The sequence below is a fragment of the Symphalangus syndactylus genome, chromosome 7, assembly GCF_028878055.3.
Source record: "Symphalangus syndactylus isolate Jambi chromosome 7, NHGRI_mSymSyn1-v2.1_pri, whole genome shotgun sequence".
NCBI classification, from domain to species: domain Eukaryota; kingdom Metazoa; phylum Chordata; class Mammalia; order Primates; family Hylobatidae; genus Symphalangus; species Symphalangus syndactylus.
Window position 1 is genome coordinate 137,695,128 of NC_072429.2, and position 26,726 is coordinate 137,721,853.

At 49.4% G+C, this 26,726-nt stretch overlaps 1 protein-coding gene across 4 annotated transcripts in view; it reads right to left on the reverse strand.

Moving 5' to 3' along the window:
* COL22A1 (collagen type XXII alpha 1 chain) overlaps positions 1-26,726 on the reverse strand; it is a 327,237-nt gene that overhangs the window by 163,405 nt on the left and 137,106 nt on the right. For all 4 annotated transcript variants that reach the window (XM_063643570.1, XM_063643569.1, XM_055287347.2 and 1 more), the window contains 8 exons: positions 25,360-25,413; positions 24,189-24,242; positions 21,806-21,850; positions 8,173-8,226; positions 6,002-6,046; positions 1,573-1,617; positions 1,270-1,299; positions 945-998 (listed from right to left, as the gene is read on the reverse strand). In XM_063643570.1, the coding sequence (XP_063499640.1) occupies positions 945-998; positions 1,270-1,299; positions 1,573-1,617; positions 6,002-6,046; positions 8,173-8,226; positions 21,806-21,850; positions 24,189-24,242; positions 25,360-25,413 (381 nt within the window). The remainder of the gene's footprint in view (positions 1-944; positions 999-1,269; positions 1,300-1,572; positions 1,618-6,001; positions 6,047-8,172; positions 8,227-21,805; positions 21,851-24,188; positions 24,243-25,359; positions 25,414-26,726) is intronic.

Here is a 26,726-nt window from a genome sequence, read left to right on the forward strand (position 1 = left end):
TTGAAACACGCTGCATTCTCTGCATTATCTAGCTTAAATCTCTCAACAGTTACAACAATTGTGGGCAGCTCTGGAAACTGAACCTGGAGAGGTCACAGAGACATAAGTTAGATTTTCTGATCCAAAATCCTTGATATAAAATTGTTCCAATTTTCCTAGAATTAAATATCCCTTAAGTTTCTTCTAGTTTTACCCCAGCAAAAACATATAAATATATCCTCATAAAGAGTGGGCCTCAATAGCTTAAAATAAATGTGATCTATGTTCATTTATAAGTCAGTTATTTTATTCCTTTCAATAAAATACAGTAACTTGAAAGCAATAGCGGCACACTGCCAGAAGAAGCAACTTTAAAGCAGGGACCCTGTGGAGGGTACTGTATTCTTACTAATTATTCTCGATATCTGAACTCACATCATAAGATGATCACAAGGGTCCTTTGGATGGCCTCTTCCCAACTGGTTATTTACATATCATTAAATTCTTAACAGAAGGAGAAACCAGAGGCTGAAATGTCGCAGGCCACTGCAAAGTCAGAACTGACCAGAAACATGGGAAAAGTGAGTGCATTGGAAGTGATTCAATTGGCATGTAACTGTCCAGTGTTTTTATTCTACTTTATCTGAAAGGAAAATAAAACATCACACTGAATCCCCAGAAACCCCCATCACAGCCGTTGGGGACTGGGGGCTCTGAAGGCAGGGTGCCCACACTTCAATCCCGTTCCACACATGGCAACGGCCTGATGTGCAGACAGTTATCCCACCTCTTCCAGGCTCAGTTTTTCCTACGTGAGATGTGACCACAACAGCACCTCCCACGCAGGTGGCATGAAGGCGCTTGAGATAATGCCACGCTCAGCGCCGGGAATGACTATGATCTTCCAAACCCATTGGTAAAAGAAGTGTGCAGAGCAAACCCTGCGCAGGAGAGGGACAACTTACCGGAGCTCCTGGAGGCCCGGGGGGGCCTTGGTGACCTCTGGGTCCTGGAGCTCCCTGGTAACACAAGCCAAACACGTGTTTAGTCATGACTTTTCCCCCATATGATCAGGCCCACCATCACCCATGGCCCCTTCCTGACTCAAAGTTTACTTTCCAAGTTCGGGATAGGGAGCAGAGGCATGGGAGTGGGTATTTGCATTTCTGGCAGAAAGGCAACTGGAGTCTGAAAGGCTCCATCTGAGTTCAGCCTGAGATCATGGTTGTGGCTTTTCTGTTGCTGCTGTGACCTAAATCCCCATGAGAAGAGGACACGTGTGCCTCTTACCTGTTCCCCTTTCAAGCCCTCTCGCTGCACCTGAGAGACAAAGCAAGCATTAGCAAAGGTGCTGGCATTTCCGCAACCACAGTCAACCTCTCTCAGCTGCGCTAAGGCCATTCATTCACAGGCCATGCTGTCATGACGTGCCTCCTGACTTTTCTCTGATTCTGCCCCATTTTTAGTGTTGAAAGCCTTCTATCCAACCCATGTCCTTGGAAGAGCTTTGCCTTATTCTTAGTGGTACAGACTCATCCAACCATCCAATCCCACCAGCACCTGCATCCATGATTCCAACCACTGCTGACTCACCACCGAGCCCGGTACACCAGGCGGCCCTGCAGGTCCCACGTCACCCTGCACAGAAACAACAAACATTTCAGCATAGTTACTGGTGCCACCTTCTGCAGCAGCCCCATCCCTCTGAGGCTCATTCTTGCAGGCCCAGGGGACCACACCCTTCCCTGTGCACCACCACACATATCTTCGTCTTGCCGGAGCCTGCTGTCTTGTGACATTCTCAAAGTTCGGGGTCTGATCTTCATCTCTGCCTCAGATCATAGGCTTCTTGCAGGCAGGGGTCCTATTTTCTATTTTGTGCACATCCAGTCTAGTGCCTAGATTTGGGTCACGTTCCATGAACACCTCATGACCTTCACCAGCCTCTGCTGCCTGAGAGCAGCCTCATTGAGCCCCTGCCTGTGCCAGCCACTGTCTTTGCACCATGAGAGCTATGATGATATATTTTGGCATGTCTCTTGTGCCAGGTTCATAGCTCCGCACACAGTCAGCATTCAATAAGTATTTATCAAATAAGTAACTAAAAATGTGGCACTGCTTGTCATCCATTTTCATTAAGTCACTTTATATACAAGGCTTGTCTCCTGCCTCCTCCTCCTTGGCCTCCAGGTCCCGTCAGGCTGTGGCCTGACCAGATGTTCCAGGGTGTGCACTACAACTTGGTGCTAAATGAAGCATATTTGTCAATTTTGATCACAGAAAAATCTTTAATGTTATTTCTATGGTGCTTTATGGCTAAAGCAAGGAAGATACATATAGCCAATGTCTCCACATATGACGTAGGGACATAATTTTTCCTTTTACCTACAGCTTAGCTCAGGGAGCATGGGAAACATTCAAAAGCTGTTGTTAATGAAGCTGGTAAGTGAATAAATGAATCGCCAATTAAAGCTGAAGGCATCTATTAGGTCTTAAGGCTAAGTGGGAAGAATGAATGGCTCAAGACACACCCTCACTGCCTTGGGGATTCTATTCTATGGACAGGAAATGTTTCCTCTGAGACCAAAATGGATACATTCACAATGTATCTTCCAATACCCTGTCTCCCATACCTGCCCGAGACCTGGAAAAATCACCTCGCTTTTCACAGTATCAAGTGTTTTTCTAAAAATCCCGATTCATCATGTTTTATGTCAAAAACCTTGAGTGCCAGTTTTCTTTATTGTACCTCTCTGTTTTTCACATACAGAAATTGAGTCCTGCCTCAGAAACGCTTCTCTATTGTTTTATTCTCTCCATGCTGCCAGTACCCCTGCACACACATGCACACACACGAGCACATATTCTCACACTGCATTTACCACTCTACAGCCCCCGTAGGTACTTCCAGGTCATGAGCGCGTGAAGAACTCCATACACTCAGATCCCAGCGCGGATATCAAGTCACTTCTTCACAAACATCCTTCAACTCCCCCAAGCAGAGTTAGATTTCCCCTAGACTCCCACAAACCTTATTCATATCTTGGTACTACAGGATTGTTAGAAGACATTCTGAGCTATACTGTGTGTGTGTGTATGTGTGTGTGCAGGGAGAGAGAGAACGGCTGAATAATGAATCTTTTGAGGTTCAAAATCATGTCTTTTTTATGACTACTTTGTGTCACTGTCACATTCACTTCTGTTGGTTTCATTGTTGTATTTCTCATATATTATTATATTACACCACAAAAAATGAGTTTCCAATAACAGTTATGAAATCAATTAATCAGCATGTTTTAATTACTTTCAACTCACCATATAAGGGCCAATGTTCCAACACATTTGGTACGAAAACTAAGACCCTAGTACCCATCCCTAACAACTGTATGTATACAGCTAACAGTTATTGGAGAGACTCTGCCTTCCAGGCTTTTCTCCAAGGACTGGACATGGATTCACTCTCGTTCCCTATGATACTATCTTTCCTGTCTTAAAGATGAGGAAACTGGGGCACAGAGACACTGAGTAATTGTCTAAGGTCAGAAGTCTAGTGCGTAATAGGACCAAAAGTCTTTCCTAGAATCAATTTCTTCCCACGATATGGGTGACACATTTTTGTAAAGATCAGTTGTGGCCACTTTGGTGGCTGGTCTCCACAACGGTCCCCCACAGTCCCTGCTTCCTGCATGCTCCCCTGTGCGGGGACTTCCCACACCATCCCCGTTCCTCTATGTGACTAACAGCAACAGCAGACGTGCTGGGAGGTGACTTACAAGATTCGGTGATAAAAATGACTGTGGCTTCCATCTCAGACTCCCTCCTTTCCCCCAACCTTGAACCAGTCACTGCTCACTTTTGGGGAGCAATTTCTCTTTCTGTGCAGAGTACCATGGAGAAGCCCACGTAAAAGGGAAGTAAACATCTCTGGCCAACAGCTGTCAAGAAACTCGGGCCTACTGGTGACGACATGAGTGAGCCTGGAAGTAGATTCTCCAGCCCCAGTGGACCCTTGAGATAACTATTAATGTATCCCCACTGACAGCTTGACTGCCCCTCAGGAGAGATCATGAAGCAGAACAATCCAGGCATGCCATTCCCAGATTCCTGCGTTCAGAATCATGTGAGATCATACATAATTGTTTCCAACTACTAAGTTTCACGATGATTTATTACACAGCAGTAGGTAACTAGTGCAACCATAGACCCAATCCAGTAAAATCATTAAAAGGGCATAAAAATGCATCCCCTGATATTTAGATCTGCAGTAAATCATCGAATGGACAGGCAGATAATATGATAGGCCTTGGTCGATAATCAGATTCACTTTGGGGCTTGGGCAAGAAACTGTAATTTTCTAGACTTCGGTCTATTATCTGTAAAATGAAGCAGTTTAAAAAGACCGTCTCTACAGTTCCACTGACTTTCCCAAATTGTGTAGCATCTAAGATTTGTCTCAAGGATGCGATCTCAGAATGAGATGAGAGGCATCATATCACCTGAGCCTCGCTGATTTCTTAATTATTTTAATGAAAAACCCCAAAATCATGCCATGGTCCTTGACCTTCTCCTCCCATTTCTGCTGCATTTATCATAATAAGAAATAATAACTCAGCAGTTTCCCAAATATGAAGGGCAAAACCAAATCTCTAAATAAGGTGGAAGGTTGAAACTTATAACACACACCACACACCACACACACACACCACACACACACACACACACACACACATAGGTGGCAGCAAGAAATAGAGTCATCACCTAGATCCAGACTTCAAGGCTCATTCCCGCTTCGTGACTTGAAATAAACCACTTATTTTAGGACTTAGCATCCCCTGTCAAGGAACTGCAAGAATATATTAAAATCCTGACACCAGGATAATATAACAATGTACATCTCAACTCTAAAAATACTTAGAAGGAGAGAGAACAATGAACTCGGCTAGCACTGAAGCCCGAGCAAGCGGGTTCGGAAGACACCAACCTTCTCTAGCCCCATCCTAAGCTGAGGTCTGTGTCAGCCCGTACTATTTATTTATTTATAACAGATACCTTGTCTGCTTCCATAAGGAGTTGGAGCAGCCTTCTCCCATATTTAGAGCATATGCTGGGAACCAGTCTGAGTCAGACAACAACCTTCACCTGAACTCTGCAGTGAGCCACTCTGAGAAGACGCGATGCTGATCCGGTCTCAGCCGTCTGACCTGAACTGGATGTCTCCCATCTCAGCCCCTTCTCTCTCCCCAGGTATTCTCCAACCCAATGTCCGATGCCTTCCTAAGGGCCTATCTAGGAACCTGGAAGAATGTCATCCTCTTGTACTTGAGCTCAGGCTATGTCTCGTCACCCCTCCTATGCCAATCCAGAATACAACATCACACCTTCTCTTTTTCCTTCTTCGTTACCCTCAATGCTTAGGAAGGCTATTTTCATGGACATTTTTGTAGGCCCTTCACATTTTGCAAATAATGTCTACCTGCCACTGTTGCATCTGAGATACAGAAATTCTTAGCAGCAAATTTACTTCATTAAGCCTGGAAGATATTCTAAAATAGACGACCAATATAATAAGATACAACCCTTATTTTGTTTTTTAAATACCTAGGGCATTTTCAGGATTCTGATTCTGATTTTTAAAAATTGCAAAATGTAGTAGAGAAGGAGAAAAGAAGAGGAAGAGAAAAGGAAAAAGGTTTTATAAGACTTTTTAATATTTATTTATAGCCTTCCTTATTCCAAAAAGCATTGTAGGTAGCATAATATTTTAATACATCTAAATATTATATAATAGAACTTTTTTTGCTTTTCAAATGGATTTTTATTCCTCAAAGTAGAAAAAAATGCAACATAATAGCCAGAAATGTCTTATGTGAGTTCCTGATGCCCCAGCCACAACCCTTCGTGTGTGCTTTGTTCCCAGAGTTGCCACCCAGGCCCCTTCCCTGCAGCTGATTTGCCAAGGCAGGCAGTCCCTGCATCTGCCTGCCCAGGGCACAGAGCCCTCGACAGCCCCAGGCTGGCTCACCTTTTCTCCCTGGGGTCCTGCCACACCAGGAGGGCCAGGCCTGCCCTGGATGAAAGAAAGAAAAGGCAGATTATGATAGGCACCAGGGATACAGTGGTGGGGTGCTGGGGAGAAAGAGGTCGAAATACAGCTTCCCACTGTGGCTGGACTTTTCTTTAGAAGCCAAAGTCCCTTTAGACCTGACTTTCTGGACTGCGCTTACTGCTAGAAAGTTCTTCCTCAACTAACCTAAGCTCCCTATCTCCATGCTTTCTTGTCTGCAGTTGCGCTGGTTCTGCAGCATGGATAACACAGTCTGAGAAAACAAAGGACCCCTTCCTTAGGGATATGAGGGCCTGGACAAGAGGAAGAAGAAGCACATAGCCAGGACCTGCCCCGGCCCTGAGAGCACAGAAGGTGGAGTCTGGTGGAGTCGAAGGAAATCCTTAGAGCTGAGGACTGGTGAGGCGCCAGGGAAGAGGGAAGAGCCGCCCAGACTCTGGCCAGGATTAGTTAGGGCCACGGGGAAACCAAAGTCCCAGAAGGCAGGTGCAGGGGAGGCTGAAGACTCGTCCCTCCTGCTCTTCAATGTCCCTGCTGGGAAGCTTTCCACCAGCGGCCAAGAGAACGCCTGAGCTTCCCCAGCTCCTGCAGGAGCAGGGCGTGGGAGCGGCCCGGGAGCCACAGCACAGAACACAGGGTAGTCCTCAGCCAGCGTCCTCATGGACCCCAGGGAGGGCCTGGAGGGCAGCTGCACAATCAATCTCCATCCATGGACAGAGGGCTTTGTATAGGAAAAGATCCTAAGGACATAGACATGCGCTCAAGGATGCATGCAAAGCACCCTCACTTCCTCTGTACTCTGAACAGCAAAGATCTGTAACCCCACTGTGCTGGCTTCCCCTGCACCCTGAGACCCTCGCTGGCCGGCCCACACCACCAGCACTAAGTCTGTGTGCTGGGTTATTGTTGTTTGCACACTCATCCATGGGAAGGATTCCTTTCCCTCTTCGCCATCACCAAGCGGGTATTTCCAGTGACGAGAGCCAGTCCTGGCAACCAGGCAGTGCACGATGGATATTTTTAAGCAAATCAATAAATCGTGGTACATTCATACCATAGACCATTAACTGGTCATTTGAGTCAGGCCTTTGGTGAATATTTTTTTAAATGGTTCCATGTTTATGATACAATGTTGAGGGAAGAAAAGCAAGATATAAAAAGTATGATTCCAATTTGTTACCTGACAATAAATACAAATCCAGATATTTGTGGGAGATGGAATGAACTATAAGTTTAATTTATATTAATATAGTATATTAGAATATTTATTGTAATTCACTGACATTTAATATAATTAACATATTTTTTATCTATTTCATATTGATATAAGTAAATATATTAATTGATGTATATGTTAAATTATGCTATGCAACATAGCATTTTACTAATTGGCTTTAATATGAATGTGTGATTTTAGGTTTTATTTCATTTTAATTTTCTAATTTAAATATGTAAATGTAGTTTCTTTTGGAATAGATGATACATTCACATGGTTCAAAACTGAAGTGCATAACATTTAAAGCCCCCTTCTGGGGGCAACCAAGCGGCAAGGTTATCATTGTCTTATTTATTCTTCCAGAGATGGTCTTTGTAAGTCACCAGATGCATTTCCCCCCACACCATTCCCAACACTTTATTTTCCACTGAACCACATGTCTTGCAGACCCCTCACATCAGTGCATCCAGAGTTTCTTCATGAATGTCCTCAGCCTCATAGCACGCTCTGTGTCGATGCCTCCTGATTTATTTAACTAGCTTTGTACTACGGAGCATTGGGACTGTCTTGAATCTTTCCCTCTGGGGACAAGATGGCAATGAGCGCTGCTTACACACATCACCTTGAAAAAGTGCACATGGTCAAAGGCCTTTACATGATGATAACACACCACCTTACCTGATGTAAAATGGATTTCAAGTGGTCCATGCACCAGGATCCCTCCAGCTCTGGTGTTGGTGGAGTCAACCTACGGCCACACAGCTGGGGTCTGGTCCTAAGCCTCCTGCAGCCTCCAGCTGAGCAAGGAGGAGGCCCAGGTGCTGAGGCTCTGTGAAGCTTTATGTGGGGTCCGGTCATCCCCATCCTCTGACCGCTGATGAAACCTAGCCCAACAGTGCCAGCACCCACCTACCTGCTGTCCTGTGTCCCCAGGCTTCCCAGGGGATCCATCCAGGCCTCGCTCTCCCTGGCAAAAGAAGGAAAATGGAGAAATAAAGAGGTTAGTGACCACAGGCAGCAGCCCAGCACACATCCCCACAGTGACCGTCATGGACAAGGAGGGTGGGGAAAAGGTGCCAAACACACATGCACATGCACACACACACACACACACACACACACACACACACACCAGCCCTAGACAGGATGTGTCTGGGAGGACAAGGAACATAGATCAAGGGTCAGAACAACTAGAGTCATCTCTCTGCTTTTCACTTTTCAAATCTGTGGCCAAGAGACGGCCACGTGGTTTCTGTGAGCCACACAGTCTCTTCATCTCACAGTTCTCCATGAGGGTCAAACAAAGCCATGGGTGAGTGGGGTCTATAATGCAGTTCATAAAATTGCAGGTGTATTTTATGCATCATTAATTTGTCCAGTAAACATGTGTGAACGTGCACCATGTCCCCAGCACTCAACATAGACATCAGAGTGAATTGCTGGCTAGCAGTAAGCCACCATCCTCAAATTCATCCGTTTACATTCAGACGGAGCTGACTGACTGTCTTACTAGCTGTGGGATCTCAGGCAGTCACTTCACCTCTCTGAGAGTGTTTTGATTACTATGGGGATGATAATAATTGCTTCCTCAAAAGATAGCTATGACTCTCAAAAAAAAGAAAACAAAAGGCTGGACGCAATGGCTCACGCCTGTCATCCCATCACTTTGGGAGGCTGAGGTGGGTGAATCACCTGAGGTCACGAGTTATAGACCAGCCTGGCCAACATGGTGAAACCCCATCTCTACTAAAAATACAAAAATTAGCCGGGTATGGTGGCGTGTGCCTGTAGTCCCAACTACTTGGGAGGCTGAGGCATGAGAATAGCTTGTACCCAGGAGACAGTAGCTGCAGCAAGTTGAGATCATGCCACTGCTCTCCAGCCCGGGTGACAGAATGAGACTGTCTCCAAAAAAAAAAAAAGAAAAAGAAAAAGATCCCTATGACCAAGTCCACTGAAAACATTCCTGCTGAGGGTAGGTCGTGAGTCAGTGCCATCGTCTTCCCCTAGCTGTGCCCTGGTTTTATTGAGCCACCTCCCAGGTGCTGGTATGTTCAAGTCCTGGGCTAACCCAGGCCTGGTGTTCCCAGCTGGGGTCCTTCTTCCAGGTGGGCTGCAAGAACTCAGTTGGGCAGGCACTCCAAACGGTGGGTTCAGGCTCATCTGAACAGTCTCCCACCTGCACCCCAGCGGCTGCGGCTTCCTTCTTCATGCTCCTCAGACACAGCCACTTTGTTCCTGCTTCTGCCTTCCCTGCCTCCTATTCCCTCCGCTGCCTCCTCTTCCCTCTGCTGCCTCCTCTGCACCCTTCGGGGCTCAGATTCAGTGTCCCCTCCTGACCTTTTCATCTAAATGAGAGGCTCTCTTCGGCTGCAGCACGGTCTCATTTTCTCCTCTCTCATCTCCCTTAATTCAATTTTCATCTATTATCCCTGCACACGCACCTCCCCAGTCACGAGGACAGGAGGTGCGTTCACTGCTTTCGTTCTTGCATTCCTGGAGCCTCATTGTGGGCCCCGCTGACATTTACTGAATGACTAGAAGATTATATACACAAATTATGTTGAACTCTCCTATTTCTTTATAACCTCATTTCCCAAGTCGTGATTTCTTTGCTGCTTTTTCCGTTTGAGGTTGGTTCCTCTCTTTCAGGATGTTGTTTTTCTTCCAGGGGTTGCAGGTTCCTGGTTTTCAGCTCATGGCTGCTGTGCTTGCCGTGGGTGCCCGCCCACTGGTGGACACTGATTCTATTCACTGCCGCTCGCTCTGGGGATGGCAGGGCAGGGGGAACCTCCCTCGGGTGGGATGCAGGGGAAGGTTTTCTTCCTTGTGTGGCTGCTCTATCCCTCCCGGGGCTTGCTGGCTACCTGCAGAATGGGTCTCTCCCTTCATCTGGAAACAAACAGTGAGGCTTCCTACCGCCCAGGATAGGCAGGGAATGGGGCAGGGGCTGCCTGACTCTGCGTCTCCAAGTGCAGGAAACCAGTGAATCACTGACACCTGCCCCAGGGTCCCCCCATTCCCCATACCCACTGATGTGAACTTAGGGGTGTCCCAACCCTCTCTGGGCTCTGCAGTTCGGCTTGCAGGCCCCTGGCCTTGCATCTGCATAAACTTAATCCTACAGGTCTTCTTTCAGAAATTATTTTAAAATTCCAGAACATTGATGTACACATGTATTTTCTATCACAATTATACACTAATCTTTTAAAAAGGCTTTCCCAGTGGCTCATGCCTGTAATCCCAGCACTTTGGGAGGCCAAGGCAGGAAAATCACCTGAGGTCAGGAGTTCAAGACCAGCCTGGCCAACATGGTGAAACCCTGTCTCTATTGAAAAATACAAAAAAATTAGCCAGGCGTGGTGGTGGGCACCTGTAGTCTCCGCTACTCAGGAGGCAGGAGAATTGCTTAAACCTGGGAGGTGGAGGTTGCAGTGAGCTGAGATCGCGCCACTGTACTCCAGCCTGGGTAACAGAGTGAGACTCTGTCTCAAAACAAAATAAAAATAATAAAAATAAAAAGTCCATCACGTGACACTTGGGACGAATGATGAGTGGAGCTGCCTGGGTTTTGTCTCTGCCAAGTGATTCCACATCTGTCACTATATCCTCTCCTCCAAACTCTGTGAGGTTGGCAGGCCCAAGCACCAACAAGAAATGAGGAAACTGAGGCCGGAGGAGGTGAAGCCACTTCACCCCAGCTGGGTGTGCTGGCACTGGCGCCAGAATGGGCCCTCCTGTCCTTTCAGCCTTGATCTCTTTCTACTGCCTCGGAGGGGGAGGGTCGGAGCAGAGTCCCTGGAGGGACTGTGGGGCCCGGGCTGGCGAGTGGACAACGGTCTCTGAGCCCGTGGACTCTCACCCTCTACCTCTAGATGAGGAAACTGGGAGCCCTCGGGTGCACTTTGTCCAAAGGCACATAGAAACTTAGTGGTGGCAGCAGGACTCAAATCGAGGTCTCCTGATTGCCAGTCCTGAGTGTGCTTCCTTGTGACAGGCCACCCTACTAAAGATCGCTGTAAGGAACATGGCTGTGCTTCAGTCAAGGAATAGGCTGAGGCAGATATCCGGGCCCGAGTGACTCAGTGAGTTTGGAACGCAGGCACGCAATTCCATGTATAAGGGAAACAGAGCTAGGGAGCCACAACATGGGAAGGCCATCCCTTGGCCCTAGGCCACTATTGTCTGTAAAAGGTACAATTGCCCTGTTGACACTGTGCAGGTGCGGTCACGCCCAGAGAAAGAGAGAGAGCCAAAGCTGTCTGTCTTGCAGACAGGGGGGAGCCAGGACACAGCTCGGCTTGCTTGTGCCCAGAGCAGGAGTGAAGCTGCTGACCCTGAAGGCAGGGAGAGCCAGCTGCACAGCTGTGCGTCCTCTCAGCAGAGAGGGGCCGCTGGGCTAAGCAGCCGAGACCGAGCAGTGTAAGAGTAAGCTGTTGATGGGAGAACAGTGTAAGAGAGCTAGTGTGAGTGAGCTGCTGATGAGACAGCTGCTGAGTAGAACCACATTTCACCTGCCTAAGGCTCCCCGAGTGTTCTTTCAGCCATCTGCTCATCCATCCATTCCCCTCGGACCTCAGCATGGGCTGGACCCTAACCACGAGCAGGACATTTTGGATAGACACAGACCTGACAATCACCCTGGAACCTGGCTCTCCCAGAGACCTCAGAGCGAGGCCAAGTGTGCCTGTTGCCCAAGTCCCTGTTTCTTACTTCCCTGCACTTGCACACCAAGATGAGTGGAGTCTGGAGCCAAGAGTTCCTCTGACTGCAGCTTAGGATAGCTGCAGGTGCACAGAGAGGGCCTGGCTGGACCTGGGGGCAGCAGTCTGCACTGCTGGGTGGCACTGACAGAAGAGCGAGGTGGACGCGGCTGCGGGCCTGATGGATGGGTGGTCATTAGCAGGGGCGAGAGGAATGAGAGAGGATACATGAGGGAAGGAAATAAGTGAGAAAGAGTGGGGGTGGGGGAGAGTTAGAGGGAGACAGAGAAAGATAGAGACAGATACAGAGACACAGAGAGAGAGAGACTCAGTAACAGAAAAAAAAAGACAAAGAGATGCGAGAGACAGAGGGAGAGAGAGACAGAAAAAGACAGAAGACAGATAGACAGGAGAGAGATAAAGAGACACAGAGAAGCAGAGGGACAGTTAAGTCAGGTGCAGACAGAGACAGACGCAGAGAGACAGAGAGATAGGACAGAAGAGAGAGTTTGAGAGACACACACAGTCAGGGACAGGGAGAGAGACAGAAGATGTGGCACTCAGAGTGCAATCTCAAGCTGAAATGCCCGCTACAGCATCTGGGACAGGCAGGGGAACCATGCCATAGTGTGGGCCCATCCTGAGACCACACTAGGGCACCCATGCCCCCCTGCAGGCCCTCCACTCAGACTTCCTGCTGTTGCGTGGGTTTGCTAGCTTTGCTAGCACTGCACTGGCTACACAAATGCAGCTGAGTGGAGGCTTTGGCTCCTGCAGACTGAGAGTGAGAGCCCGGGCTCCCGGGTGGAGGGGGCATAGGTGGTGGTTAACCGTACGACTCAGAACCAAACCCTGGCTCTCCCACGCTCCAGCTGTGTGACCTTGGACCAGTTCCTTGGCAGCTCTGTCACTCGGTTTCTACAAATAAGGAGCATAATATTAATATTTACCCAGCAAAGCTGCTGTGAGGACCACGTGAGCTAATCTACGTAAGATGCTAACAACACCGCCTGGCATGTGGAAGGTGTGCATTAAAAGTCAGTGAAGCCAAACAAAGGGTGACTGTGTGGAATGGGCTTGGGGTAGGGGAAAGAAAGACAAAGAAATCACTTGGAAGGGACCAGCAACAGGGGAACAGCAGAGGAGGGAAGGGACAGGTGCTGGGGACACGAGAGCCTGGAGAGCACTGAGTAAGGAGTAGCCAGACCTGGATTCTAATCCTGACTCTGTCGACGGCCGGCTGCCACCTGGAGAGAGGCTATCCTTCTCTAGGGCTCCAGTTCCCCACCAGGATGAGATCATAAAACACACAAAAAAGGAAAAAGGCAGCTGTATTACCAGAACTCTACTCTGATTCTCATATCGGGAATCAATAGGGAAGTGTAAGCTTATGAAAATGAAAGAGGACTGGACCTCTGCTCTGAGAACCAAGTGCTGAAACAGGCACTACCTCATTTGACATTTCGAGCAATCGTATGGGATATCGTTCCCATTTTCACGACAGAAAACCCAGTCTCCAGACAGTGCACCGCCCCGTCTCCATCCTGGCTGCAAAGCCCACAGAGCCCCTCCAGGCCAAGGCCACTTGCTGCGGTTCTGAGTTGCTGACAGCAGAGGGCGCTCCCACTCCACCGAAAGCAGAAAACCGCCGGCTGCCCGTGCCTGACCACTCTGAAACCTGGCTGCTCATCAGCACATCCAGTGTGGGAGGGAGACACGTGGTCTTTCTTCTCCTTCTCCCTCACATACAATAAACCATTCATATAACATGGGTGCTAGAACTGAATTAACGTATTGTTCTCCCCAGAAATCAGCTGCAGCCGCTTCGTGCCTTTGATGAGCAGGATGGCCCAGGTGTCCCTGTGGTACTTCATGCAGAGAGGGCCTCAGTACACCCTGCATAAATCCTCCCCACAGCCTCCTGGCCCTCCGCCTCCGCCCTCGATCCAATCCATTGCCTCTCCCATTGCCAAAGTGGTCTCCCCAAAATCCATTTCTGGACATCCTTCCTTTCCCAGCCCCCCATGGTTCCCGTGGCATGCAGGATGCACCTGTCTCCTCAGCCTGGCAGCGCAGGACCCTCCGCATCTGTCTTGCTCACTCTCAGCCACAGCAGCAGTTGCATGGCACTGTTCACTGTCACTGAAGCACACTCTTGTCCGAGCCTGCCCTTGGCTTGGCCATAGGATAGCCTCTTTCTAGAAAGCCCACCTTCCATTCTCCTCTCTGCCAACCAACATCCGGAGGCAGCAGAAGGCGGTGGAAGGGCGTGCGCTGTGGCAGAGACATGCAGGTGCTCCTCTTTCCCGTGCTTTGACAAGAGCTCAAACCCCTAGCAATCACAATGGACTCCTTTATTCAATAGGAATATGTAAAGTACCCTTCATTTGTTGTTTTTGGTTCAAATTTGTGAGATAACATAGGTGAAATTCTGGGTACTTAACAGACCACCACCCACGGAAAAGAATGCCATTATGGCCAGGTACGGTGGCTCATGCCTGTAATCCCAGCACTTTGGGAGGTCGAGGCGGGCAGATCAAGAGGTCAGGAGTTTGAGACCAGCCTGGCCAACATTGTGAAACCCTGTCTGTACTAAAAATACAAAAAATTAGCTGGGCGTGCTGGTGGGGTGCCTGTAATCCCAGCTACTCAGGAGGCTGAGGCAGCAGAATTGCTTGAACCTGGGAGGCAGAGGTTTCAGTGAGCCCAGATAGTGCCATTGCACTCCAGCCTGGGCAATAGAGTGAGACTCCATCTCAAGAAAAAAAAAAAAAAAAGAGGATGCCATTACAACCCAACTCAAATGCTACCTCCCCCATGAAGACTCTCCTATCTCCTGTCTCTCCAGCCCCCTCCAGAAGTGGCTTCTCTTTCTTCTGGAATTCAGTTTCCATCTCATCTCTTCCTCTCTCCTGACACGTAGGCTCTCCTTGTCCTATACTTTGCAAATCTTACCCTCCCCTCTAAGCTGTGAGTTTAAGAGTCAAGGTCTGGATGTGATTTGTCTTCTACCCCCTGCAGGGCCCGGCGTGCAGTGATGCTCATGACATGAATGGATGCAGGCACTGTACTGACTGATGTGAACTCAACAGTTCAACAGTGAGCTCCCTGCCATACTCAGACCACATAACGTGGCCTCAGGAGAGGAAGATAAAGGAAAAACAGAAGGCTTCAAGCAGCTCCCACCCACCCAATTATGTTACTGTGCTCACCCAACAAAGGAATCCATGCCCTCACCCTGTGGTCTCCTTGGGAAGGGGGAAGATGGCATCTTAGGAGCTGAGAGCCACCCTGGCTGCCCCCACCCAGACACCTCCAAGCTAATGATGCCCATTCCCAGGGACTTCCACCCAAAGGGCTTCCTTGTCCTCCTGGTGGGGACTCCACCACCACCCTGTTCTAGGAGCAGCACATTCTAAGTTGCCTCGGGATGAGCCCTGGAGCTGCCCAGGGACTTGGTACCTGAGATCTTGAGCTGCCAAGTAGATGCTCCATAAAGGCAACCGAGTGAAGATGAATGCGGGCATCTCTAGGCACCCAGCACACAGCAGGTACCCAGTAAATACTTATCACAGCCACATCTAGTGCATGACACTGCCAACCCCTCAAAAGCAACACAAATTGGGGTTGTGACTTATTGATGACTTTTTATAAGGCTGAGTTGGGAGTCAAAATGGAAAAGACAGAGGTGCCCATGTCTGCATGGTGGATTGTGGCTTCATTCCCTTCAAAACACCAACTCCCTTTTGTTAATTGCTTAGGGAGCTTCTACCAGGTGCCAAGCCCTGCACTTGCTCTCATAACTCATTGGATCCTTAGAGCCACTAACTGGGAGAGGCATCACCATCCACCCCTAAATGTCAAGTATGGACATGGAGGCCAGCAGGGTCCAGAGCTTGCCTAAGGTACCTGCAATGGTGGAGGCCCAGCCAGGGTGACAGCCTAGTTCCTCCAATTCCAAGGCTAGCGCTCTTCCCATTCTGAGGCCCCTCCTTGCTCTGAGCCAGGGCAGGACACCTGGGGAGCCTCAAGACTGGAATGTTTACAGCCACCCAACATTGTCTGGGGGACATGGTTTTCTAGATGGAAACAGGGCCCTCAACACCCAGTGCTTGGCCCTTTTTGTGTGTAGACTCCTCTCTGTGCCTGGCTGGATTCACCTTACGATTTGCCCAGCAGCCCCTGGACAGCCCACTCAGGCTCTGCTACCTGGACCTCCTCATGCCTCCAGAGCCTTCAGTCACCTCATTGTCCCTGCAGAGACATGATCTGGAAAACCCCCAAATGAAGGGCTGTCTCCCCACTTTACACAGAACGCCCTGCCCTGGGGCTGTTAGAGGTGGCCTCAGTGCTGGCCGATGGTGGCTGTCTCTGCTAAGGCAGGGCTGGGGCACTGTCCCACCCCATGCTGGGCAAGGCCAGGAAGGCATGGCAGCTGGAAGGGCTTTCTCCAAGAGAAGATGGAAACCTTCTTCTTGCTGATGTAAGAAATCAGAGAGGTTCCTGAGAAACTGTAAGCACCCACCAATACGAGAGCTCAAAAGGGGCGTTCGGCATCCTGCAACCCAGGCTCTTCCTTGGACAGGTGGGTAAACAGAGACACAGAGAGGAGCCAGCTCTTCTGTGAGTCGCCGGCACATCGGCAAGGGAGTCGGAGGCAGTGCAAAGCTGACCTTCAGAGCTGCGAGCTCATCCTCACCCCTTCTCCGTGTCTGTTTTCTCTTTCTCTCTTTCCTCAAACCCCATATATAAAGCACATGCTGCCCAGAACCCTTCTAAGCCTTTGCAAATATTAACTCATGGAATCCTCATCATATCCTTATGAAGTAGATAAAATTACTCTCTGCAGTGAAGAAACCTGGGACTCGGAGGTTAAATAATTCTGCACAGGTCACACTGCTCGCAGAGCCCCGAGCTGGGATTCAAATGCAGGCCACAGGATCACAGTGCAGGGTTGCTCCAGCCACAGCCGCATCACCTGGTGCAGGCTGCAGGGACTCAGAGGCTGACGGGGGCATGGCTGAGGTTACTCTCTGCACCTCACCAGGGGATGGTCCTCCCTTCCTGAGCTTACCCCAAAGGAAGCTCCTACAGCAAGCAGGTAGAGCTATGGCCTGACCAGAAAGGAGACAGTCTAGGGGAAAGACGCCAGCATTCTGCATTTCTGAACTTCAGGCCTGGTAACCCACAGATGGAAAGGCCCAAACGGGGAATGGGGAGTTTCTGGATCCTGCTGGCTTTCTAACACGCCACAGGGCGTCGGGAAACACATGGCCTCCGGGCTCAGTTCCCCCGCTTCACAATCAGGAGTGCTCCCCCGGCTTCTCTACAGCCCTTTCCAAGTCTGAAGTCTGATCATTTAGGATTTTGATAGAACTGTGGTGTTTCTTGACTGAACAAAAGTCTTAAAGCCAGACTCCAAAGGCTTGCTGGAAAGAGGTCCAATGCTACATGGAAAAAAGCCTGTTGCTTCCAAACAGTGTTTTGGCAAGAATAAAACACTGAGTGTGTACAGACTGAATTTCTCTTGAAGCAAGTGGGAAAAAGAAATGAATGTTTGTGAATGTGTCGGTCATGGACCGGACACTGTTGCTGTTATCCACCTTCCAACCGGCTTCGGAGTAGACGTTACTATTTCCACTCTGCAACTGCGAAAACGGAGGCTCCCGTAGCTGCAGCAGCTGTCCCGGTGGCAGACCTGGCCCCCCAGTGCCTGCGGAGAGCTCTTTGCTTCTCTGGGAAAGCCGACTGCACCGCGCCTCAGAAGCTCACCCGAAGCCCCCCGCAGCCTCCAGGAAGCGTGGAGATCATTGTTCCGACTGAGACGGTTCCTGCTCTGGACCCTCCGTGAGCGTTTTCTCCCTGTGACGTTTCCTGGCTAACGCGACGTGGTCCCGGCAGCTTCCACTCCCAGGGCTTCGTCTAAGCTTGAGCGTGGAGTACGTCCTTGAAACCCATTCGTACATTGCCAAAAAGTCCCAGTCCACACCTGTGAGGGAAGGCCGTGTGCACGCTGAGCTGGATCTTGGTTCCTGCATCGTCTCTCACCTGGGCCCAGTGCTCACCCGTGCGTCAACAGAGGACTGGCCACGGACCGTGCTGCAGGTACCAGCTCAGGCAGGGAAGACCCAGAGCTGAACAAGGTGCGTTATGTTAAAAATCCAAGAGTCTAGATATGTGTGTGTGTGGGTGGGCGGCTGAAAGGCAAACAAATGCCATGTGGGTGACCAAGGTCATCAGGGTGAAGAGGACAGGGGTTCTAGCAGCACAGAAGCAGAGGCGCTGGGACAGGTCCAGGGAAACCCAGCAAGGCTTCTGAGGGAGAGATGCTTGAGCAAAGGGTTTTTTTAAAAAAAGATTTTTATACCAATCTTTGTGGCTGGATGGCTGGGCGGGCGGGCACGTGACTGAGGCAATGAATAGAATACAGGAACGGATGTGTCCATTCACCTTTTCACACGTTTCTAATCACACTGTAGATTTATTAGGTCAGAGATTATGCTTGTAGTTTTGGATTCTTTCTGGCACATTAAAGAAAATAAATACTTAAAACATAGTTTTATTAGCCAGGCATGGTGGCGCGTGCCTGTAGTCCCAGCTACTCAGGAGAGGCTGAGGCAGGAAAATTGCTTGGATCCGGGAGGTGGAGGTTGCAGTGAGCTGAGGTCGCAACACTGACTCCAGCCTGGGAAACAGAGTGAGACTCCGTGTCAGAAAAACTAAAACAAAAAACAACAACAAAAAACCCATACTTTGGGATTTCTTCAGAATGTCTTCAATGTTTCTTCATGAGGCAGAGGGCACTGAGTTCTGGGAGGCACCTCTGCAAAGCCCTGGCGCCGCGTGTGGCCTCACTGCAAACACTGAGGCTGGGGACAGGCCCCCCAATTAAAAAGAATATATTCTTTAAAAAACAAACAAACAAACAAAAAACATTCTTTTTGCACTTCAGATTAGTCCTGTGTGACTTACACCCACTTTCCTGGACCGCTGGCTGGCTCACGGAACAGTGAGCCCAGATGAGGCAAACAAGCCCCAGGAGCAGAACCACCACAGGCCCCTGAGTGGCCTTCCCCTGACAGGCTCGGCCCAGCCCAGGATTCAGACAAGTGGAGAAGCCAACGCCTTCTGTCTGGGGAGTGTTTTCCCAGGCTGATCCCAGCTTCTGGCTGCCCCCCGAGGGACCACATTGGTACTGGATCTGGTTCTGATGACCAAGGTGCTAGGGGTCTTTGGCCTCCATATCCCCTTCGAATACGGCTGTCTCTTGTCTTCACACAACCTGGCTCTGCCTGTGCTCCTGTCCTTTGACGGGGGGGGTCCCACATCTTGGATTCATCCATTGTCCTTACAGGGGATCTAGCTGTAGGACATGTGATTTGAAGGAGCTATCTCTTACTCATACATTGGTTTAGCAAATGCATATCAAAGGCCACCTCTGCCCCAGCTCAACAGTAAAGCACTGCACACCTGCAGCCCTGTGTTGAGCTGACTACGCAAATATCCGCCATATGTTGGCAGGTGTTGTCCGCTGAACTCTTGGGACCCTGATGGAGGGCCTGCACCAGGTACTCTGTGGGTACTGAGGGAAGACGGGATGCCTGGAAGCCTGTCTCAGACTCCATGCCAGGGACAGGCTCCACCTCTGACTGCACCCTCAGGTGACAGCCAGCGTGTGACCCCACATGCCTGGGCCTTCTGCCTGAATCACTGCTGAGCCACATGCTTTGGATGTGAGTCTCAAGCTTCCTCTGGCTTCTACAGCCCAGCCCTGCTGCGGGGCAGTTCCTCAAACCCCACTCTCTGCTACACAGGGATTGAAATAAGACCCCTGCTCCCTCGAGCACCAGAGCTGCACCACAACCCACGCTCCTGTGTGCCCAGAGCCTCAGTTTCTCCAGATGCCACTTTTATGTCCTCACCATGTGAGGGAAGGAGCAGAGGGCCCACAGAGAGAGCTGACCGGCAAACAAATCTACAGAAACATGTGAAAGCTCTCGGAAGAGGTAACGGTAAGGGTTTTGCTTATTAAAGTTAAAATGATTAAAATTTAATATACAAACAAACAAAAATCATGTTTGGGAGCCTGCATTGGGGAACAAGGCCAGTCCCTGCCCCCCTGAATGAAAAGGGACCTTTCAGAAGGCACGTGAACGAGCCACAGACAGGTTCATTTGCTTTGACCAGTAATTTCACTTCTGGGAAAGCAGCCTAAGGAAATAATCATAAATTTGAAAATAAATAAATACAGCTATGTTTTAAAATGCTCACTAAAAGCATTCCTTTTTTTTTTTTTTTTTTTTTTTTCTGAGACGGAGTCTTGCTCTGTTGCCCAGGCTGGAGTGCAGAGGCACAATCTCAGCTCACTGCAACCTCCGCCTCCCAGGTTCAAGCGATTCTCCTGCCTCAGCCTCCCAAGCAGCTGGGATTACAGGAACCCACCACCAAGCCTGGCTAATTTTTGTTATTTTTAGTAGAGACAGGGTTTCACCGTGTTAAGCTAGGGTGGTCTCGATCTCCTGACCTCATGATCCGCCCACCTCGGCCTCCCAAAGTGCTGGGATTACAGGCGTGAGCCGCCACACCCGGCAGCATTCTTTTTAAAAGTGAAAAACTGGAAACAATTGTAAATGATCAATACCAGGGGATTGGGTACCTGAATTATGGTTTATTCACTCAGTGGAACAGTGTGCAGTCATTTAAAACAAGCTCTAAAAACTCTACAGCAGCACAGAGAAAACACTGCATGTCGGAACAGCAAACAGGATGCAGCGTAGAATACAGGGTGATGTGGCTGTGGAGGGACGCTCCCCATGTGTAAGAATTCCCATAGGAAATATGCCTATGTGCCCACTGTAGTTGTATCAGGATGGCAGGATTACAGGCCATGTTTCACTATTTTTCAAATACCTTAAAATAAACATAAGAGTGAAGAACAAGTTCCTATGGAACTGGAGAGTCACATCCTGCAGGAAGACAGCACGCAGCAGACCCCAAGAAAGCGTCTCAGATATGGGTTAGGCGAGAGGGCCTAGCCCCAGCTCTTGGGACACACTGCTCCAGATTTTAAGGCCAACTCAGTGAATGGGCCTGGGAAGAGAACACTGAAAATTCAGCAGCAGCTGCGGTTTGGGAAGGTGGAGGTCGGTGGGAGTTGCAGTGGTTGGGCAGCCACCCCCACTACTCCCCAGGGGAACCTTGAACCGGCAACAATGTCAGCACATGTGGCAGAATCCAATCGGAGGACTCTGCCACTGTTACCTGGCAGCAGTCATGAAGCAGCCTCCACCTAGGCCTCCTCAGACATGTCGGTTGCATGGCAATCTACATTTAAGAGCCCGAGTGTGGGCCAGTTCAAAACATTTGGTGACTCTGGCTCAAATGCAGGTCACCAATGCCACTCCTGTCACCACTCATTCTCCCATTTGTTTGAAGGCCAGGGTAACTGAGGAGCAGAGAAGTTATGTAACTTGCCAAGCAAGATATGAGTCCTCTGAGGCAGCAACTGGGACTTTGGAGTCCAATCCTTAAACCTGTCTGGTCTGGAAACCCTAAACTCCGCCTTGGTGCGGAGGATGACAATACCTGCAGGTACTGAGACCGTAGCCTTCCCAGCACAACTTACATTTAGGGTGGGAAATTAACACTGTCTGCAGCAGCCCTCACCTGCCACTTGCACACACACACACGTACACATGCAAACATACATGTACACACATGTGCACACATGCACACACAAATGTGTACACACATACACAAGCATACACAGAGCAGATGGTCCCACGTACCCTCTCCCTTTTCTATGGAAAGCCATATTGACTAATGAGCACAGACTATAAATACCTTTTCTCCTCGAGTTCCCTTTTCACCTCGTTCTCCTTGGAGACCCTGGGGGAAAAAGAAAGAGCAGTGACCCAGCATCTTAATCTGGCTTCTCTGTGCTCACCATGGGGGTGTCCATGGAGAAACTGCCTGGCAGCTTCCAGCCCAGGGTGGCAGGGATGGTGATAGTGAGGACCCTGTCTCCCTGTGTAGTCTAAGGCCACAAAGCAGCTGCCGTGTGGTCTGGGCCTGGGCAGCAGAGGCAGGCCACTTCCAGAGTGAGATGTGAGTTCCTGGGCTTGTCCCTTGGCTTAGGCGATCCAGGTCCTCACGGCCATAGATTGGGACATAGCCTGGCTCCTGAACTCAAGTGGCCAAGGACAGAAATGTGGCTTCAAAGTCAGTTCCCCCCACCACACTGCACCTGTGATGCCCCATGACCATGGCGCCCAGCAAGGGGCCCCAACATTGAATCGGAGAATAGCTCCTTTAAGGCAATCGCCCCTCCTCCCTCGGGGATAGGGTCACAGTCTGTCCCCATGGCTCATCCTGCCTTCCTCAAGAGCAGCACCCAGACCTTGTGCTGCGGACTCCCTGCCCCTCTGTGTATAGACTAGGTGGGAATGTCAGCCAGGATGTGGGTTTCTCTGAGTGCAGGATCCAAAACGTGATCCCCGTGCTTCCCCCCACCCGTCGTCCAGGGTCACTGGATCCTCTTACCACGTGTCACTTTGTTGACAGTACTCAGCCCTGAACGCTGCATTTTCTGCCTCCCCCAGGTAGAATGTAAGCCCCACCAGCGCAGTTCCTTCAATATGGTATCCCCAGAGTCTAAAACAGAGCCTGTCACTTGGTAGGCACTAATACACATTTGTTGAATGACTAACTGACCCACTGAGTGACCGTGTCGATCCCTTGTTTAGCACAGGAATCTTGTAGGGGTTGTGTCTGAAGGCTACTGCCCTACTCTGAGAAGCAGAAATCCTGGCAGCACATGTGCCTGCTCTTCCCAGGTGCGCAGATTACACAATGAGGCACTGGGGCCCCCCACATGAGCTGACGAAAGCACAGCTCCTTCCTGGGCAGCAGCCTGCAGGCCAGGCAATGGCCCAGGGTAGGGACCTGCCGGATGAGCAGGAACATGTCATGTGTATCTATGTGAGCTCCTTGTGGGCTTCACTCTCTTTTCTCTCCTTTCTTGGAGAAGAGACCCTGGGGCATTCTATGGAAAAGATGGTAGAGATAGCAGGTGCCACCCAGGCCTCCTTGTTGATTTCAGGAATGGTACACACATCTTTGACCTAGAGAGAGTACAGGGCCAAGGCCACATGATGCTGTCCTAAAGAGTAGAGCATCTGCAGGGCCATCCAGACCTAAAGGGTGAGTGGGCATCCTTGATGTTTTAATTTCATCTAAATATTTTGGTCACACACCCAGAGATCAGAGATCTTCAATGTCTCCCTGGCAACTCAAGCTGCTTTGTTTGAAATGACATTTTACACTGCTTCTTTCATTTATCTGTTTTAAGCCCTGCATACATTAGATATTTGTCCTAGTGCTCTCCCTCCCCTTGCCCACCACTCCCTGACAGGCCCTGGTGTGCGATGTTCCCCTTCCTGTGTCCATGTGTTCTCATTGTTCAATCCCCACTTATGAGTGAGAACACACAGTGTTTGGTTTTCTGTTCCTGTGTTAGTTTGCTGAGGATGATGGTTTCCAGCTTCATCCATGTCCCTACAAAGGACATGGACTCATCCTTTTTTATGGCTGCATAGTATTCCATAGTGTATATATGCCACATTTTCTTTATCCAGTCTATCATTGATGGGCATTTGGGTGGGTTCCAAGTCTTGGCTGTTGTAAATAGTGCTGCAATAAACATATGTGTGCATGTGTCTTTATAGAGAATCAAGAATAGTGTTAGATGTTCGAGAAGCTACTTTGCCCCTCATACACCATATCTGTTTGTTCATCTCTTTATTCACTGGATATACTGAACACCTATTATGTGTCTGGCACTGTTCCAGGGGCTAAGAATTCAGTAGACGCCACCATTCTTCCAAAAGTACAGTACGGGACAGGCTGGGGAAAACGAATTCTTTAGATCAAGTGTCAAAAATCCTGTGGTGCTGGTTAAAAATGCAGATTCCTGGGATCTACCCTGCTTCTTGATGTGAGAAAGGGGTCCCAGGAATATGCATTTAAACCTGTTCTCTGGGTGATTCTTATGTACTGTAACATCTAATAATTTCTGGTCTAAGAAAGGAGATACCAACACTTCATTGGCATCAGTAAGGCAAAACAGCATTATTGTCTAGATGCAGGTGGAGGAACTTGCTAGAACCTGGTTTCTGATTCCTGGAGAAGGGGTAGAACCCCTGCCCAGACAAGTGCCTTCACTTACAGGAGCTCCGACACGTCCAGGAGGTCCGGGGAGTCCAGGTGGTCCTTGGGGCCCCTGCAGAAGAGCATTTACAGAGAAAAGTTTCAGGGATGGAAAAGAAAGGCAAGTGCAGCCGCACAGCTCAGCCAGTCCCGTGTTTGGTGACAAGAGCTGCTAGCTCACCTCCCACCAAGTGCTGCCCATGCTGCTGGCACGGGCCTCGCCAGCAGACACTCCCTCGACCTCTGCTTCCCTTCCCTATTTAGAAGTCATGCCATCTGCTGCCTTGTGGAGCCCTGATTCACACCCAGATTTTCTTGACTTCAAGGAACAGTTAAAGGTGTGTGCCTATGAACCACCAGGAGGCCAGATGCTACTATTCCATTTCACTGTCCCTGTGCCCCTCGGCCTCCCCATGACCTGGGTCTGGATATGTTCACAGCTTCTGAAACGTTACAACCGATTCCTGTGGCTCATCATTCACACTTTGCCATGGGCTCAGTACGACCTGGACAAGTCCTGACAAAGAGCTCAGAAGTCTGCAGACCTGGAGGTGCCTCTGCTAACCAGACCATGAAGTGCTATTGCCTCTGAACAACTAGTTTGGAAATATCTATTAAAGTCTGCTAAAATAACAACGTGTATTCATTCAGCCAAGGGTATCCTAATTTTTAATCTATCCTACCGCAATAAAAATATAGTAGATAAGGAGAAACACACACATGCACACATGCATGCATATTCGGTGCTTCATTAATTTTAGTGGAAAACAAATGACATTAGTATAGTCCTTAGGACCATACACAGGGGAATGTTATATATTACAATACATCCATATGAATGTTATATATTACAATACATCCATGTATGATTGGATACATCCAATACATCCAATTCTATGCATTGATTAAGAGAATGTGTGGGGCCCATCTGTATTTACATAGAAAGATGTCTCTCATCTCTTGTTAAACAACAAAGATAAATGACCAAGTGTGATATAAATAAATCTTTGTAGAAATTTAGGAAAAATCATTTATGTGTGTATATACACACGCAAATGTGCAAGCGGTTATATGAGAAGAGGAGGCAGGGAACCTATCTGAGCATCTCTTCTGCACCTAAAGCAATTGGCTTTGCACTGGGCCTTGTTCCCTGGGAGCATCAGGAGGGCCCAGCTCACAGCAACACTCACCCGCATGCCAACCTCACCCGGCAGCCCCGGCTCTCCCAGCTCTCCTGGCTCCCCCTGAACAAACAAAACAGCACAAAGTCATAGGCAGTGGGACACAGGCCCAGGTACACCGGAGCAGCCCACAGTCTCCCAGGGCCTCTGCTTCCTGCAGCTCAGAACACATCACAGAAACAAGGTAGCTACCAGTGAGCAGGGCCCCCGCTCCCCTCAGATGCTATTTCTATAAGCAAAGAAGCGGACCTTCGCTGCACACAGTACTTTTTTTTCTTTAGAAACAGGGTCTGATTCTGTCTCCCAGACTGGAGTGCAGTGGCACAATCGTAGCTCACTCATTATAACCTCAAAATACTTGGCTCAAGTGATCCTCCTGCCTCAGCTTCCCAAGTAGCCTGGACTACAGGCACGCACCACTGCAGCAGGTTGTTTTATTTTTTGTAGAGACAGAGTCTCGCCTTGTTGCCTACGCTGGCCTTGAACTCCTAGCCTCAAGCGATCTTCCTGCCTCGGCCTCCCAAAGAGCTGGGATTATAGGTGTGAGCCACCATGCCTGGCCACACAGTATTAGCTCCACTCCTACTCACTCCTGTGGCTGGAAGTCAACAAAATTAACTTCGGAGAGAGCAGGGGGAAAGTGTAAAACCTGGCGCCACCCTGACGGTTGTCTTCATGGAAAGGATGTTAGCCACCAACAGTGGGAGTGAGAAGAGGGTCTAGGGTCCATGGAACTCTCCTTTCTCCCTTGTCTCCAGGGTCTTAGACCACCTGTCCCAAAGTGCTGCCGGCTGTGGACCTCAGCGTTGCTCACAAGCCAGGTTCCCTCTCTGAGACCCGATTATGTGTGGCTGGACATGGCGAAGGGATCAGAGAGGTGAAGAACACAGAACTAATGTCCACTTGGATTCTTGATGGAGAGGAGACTGACCCACCAGAGCTGAGATCACTCTGAGCTTGGGTTGCTGGAGGATGTTGCAGCTCAGAGGCAGGTGAGATGAAGAGGTGGGGTTTGGGGTAACGATCAGAGGAAAGCTGGCTTGCCACATAGGCTGTGGGGTATTGCTTGGGACTCACTCTGACTCCTCCAACTACAAACTGCGGTCTTAAGCAAATCCATTGCCTCGCTGGGGCTAGTTCCAAGTCTAGGCATGGGGGATAACAAGGCTGCCTTGCAGAACTACTTGTTAACTAAATGAAAAACCATTTCCAAGGACAGGCAGGCGATACCCGGGGGGCAAAGCTGCTGCTGGTCTTGTCACAGCTATTAGGCTGAGCTCCTGGTATCTGGGAGGATCCTGATACAAATAAGTCCCTACTCAAGCCTGGCCCTGGCAATGCCACCCCACTTGAGGACACGGGGTTCTGACCAGGAG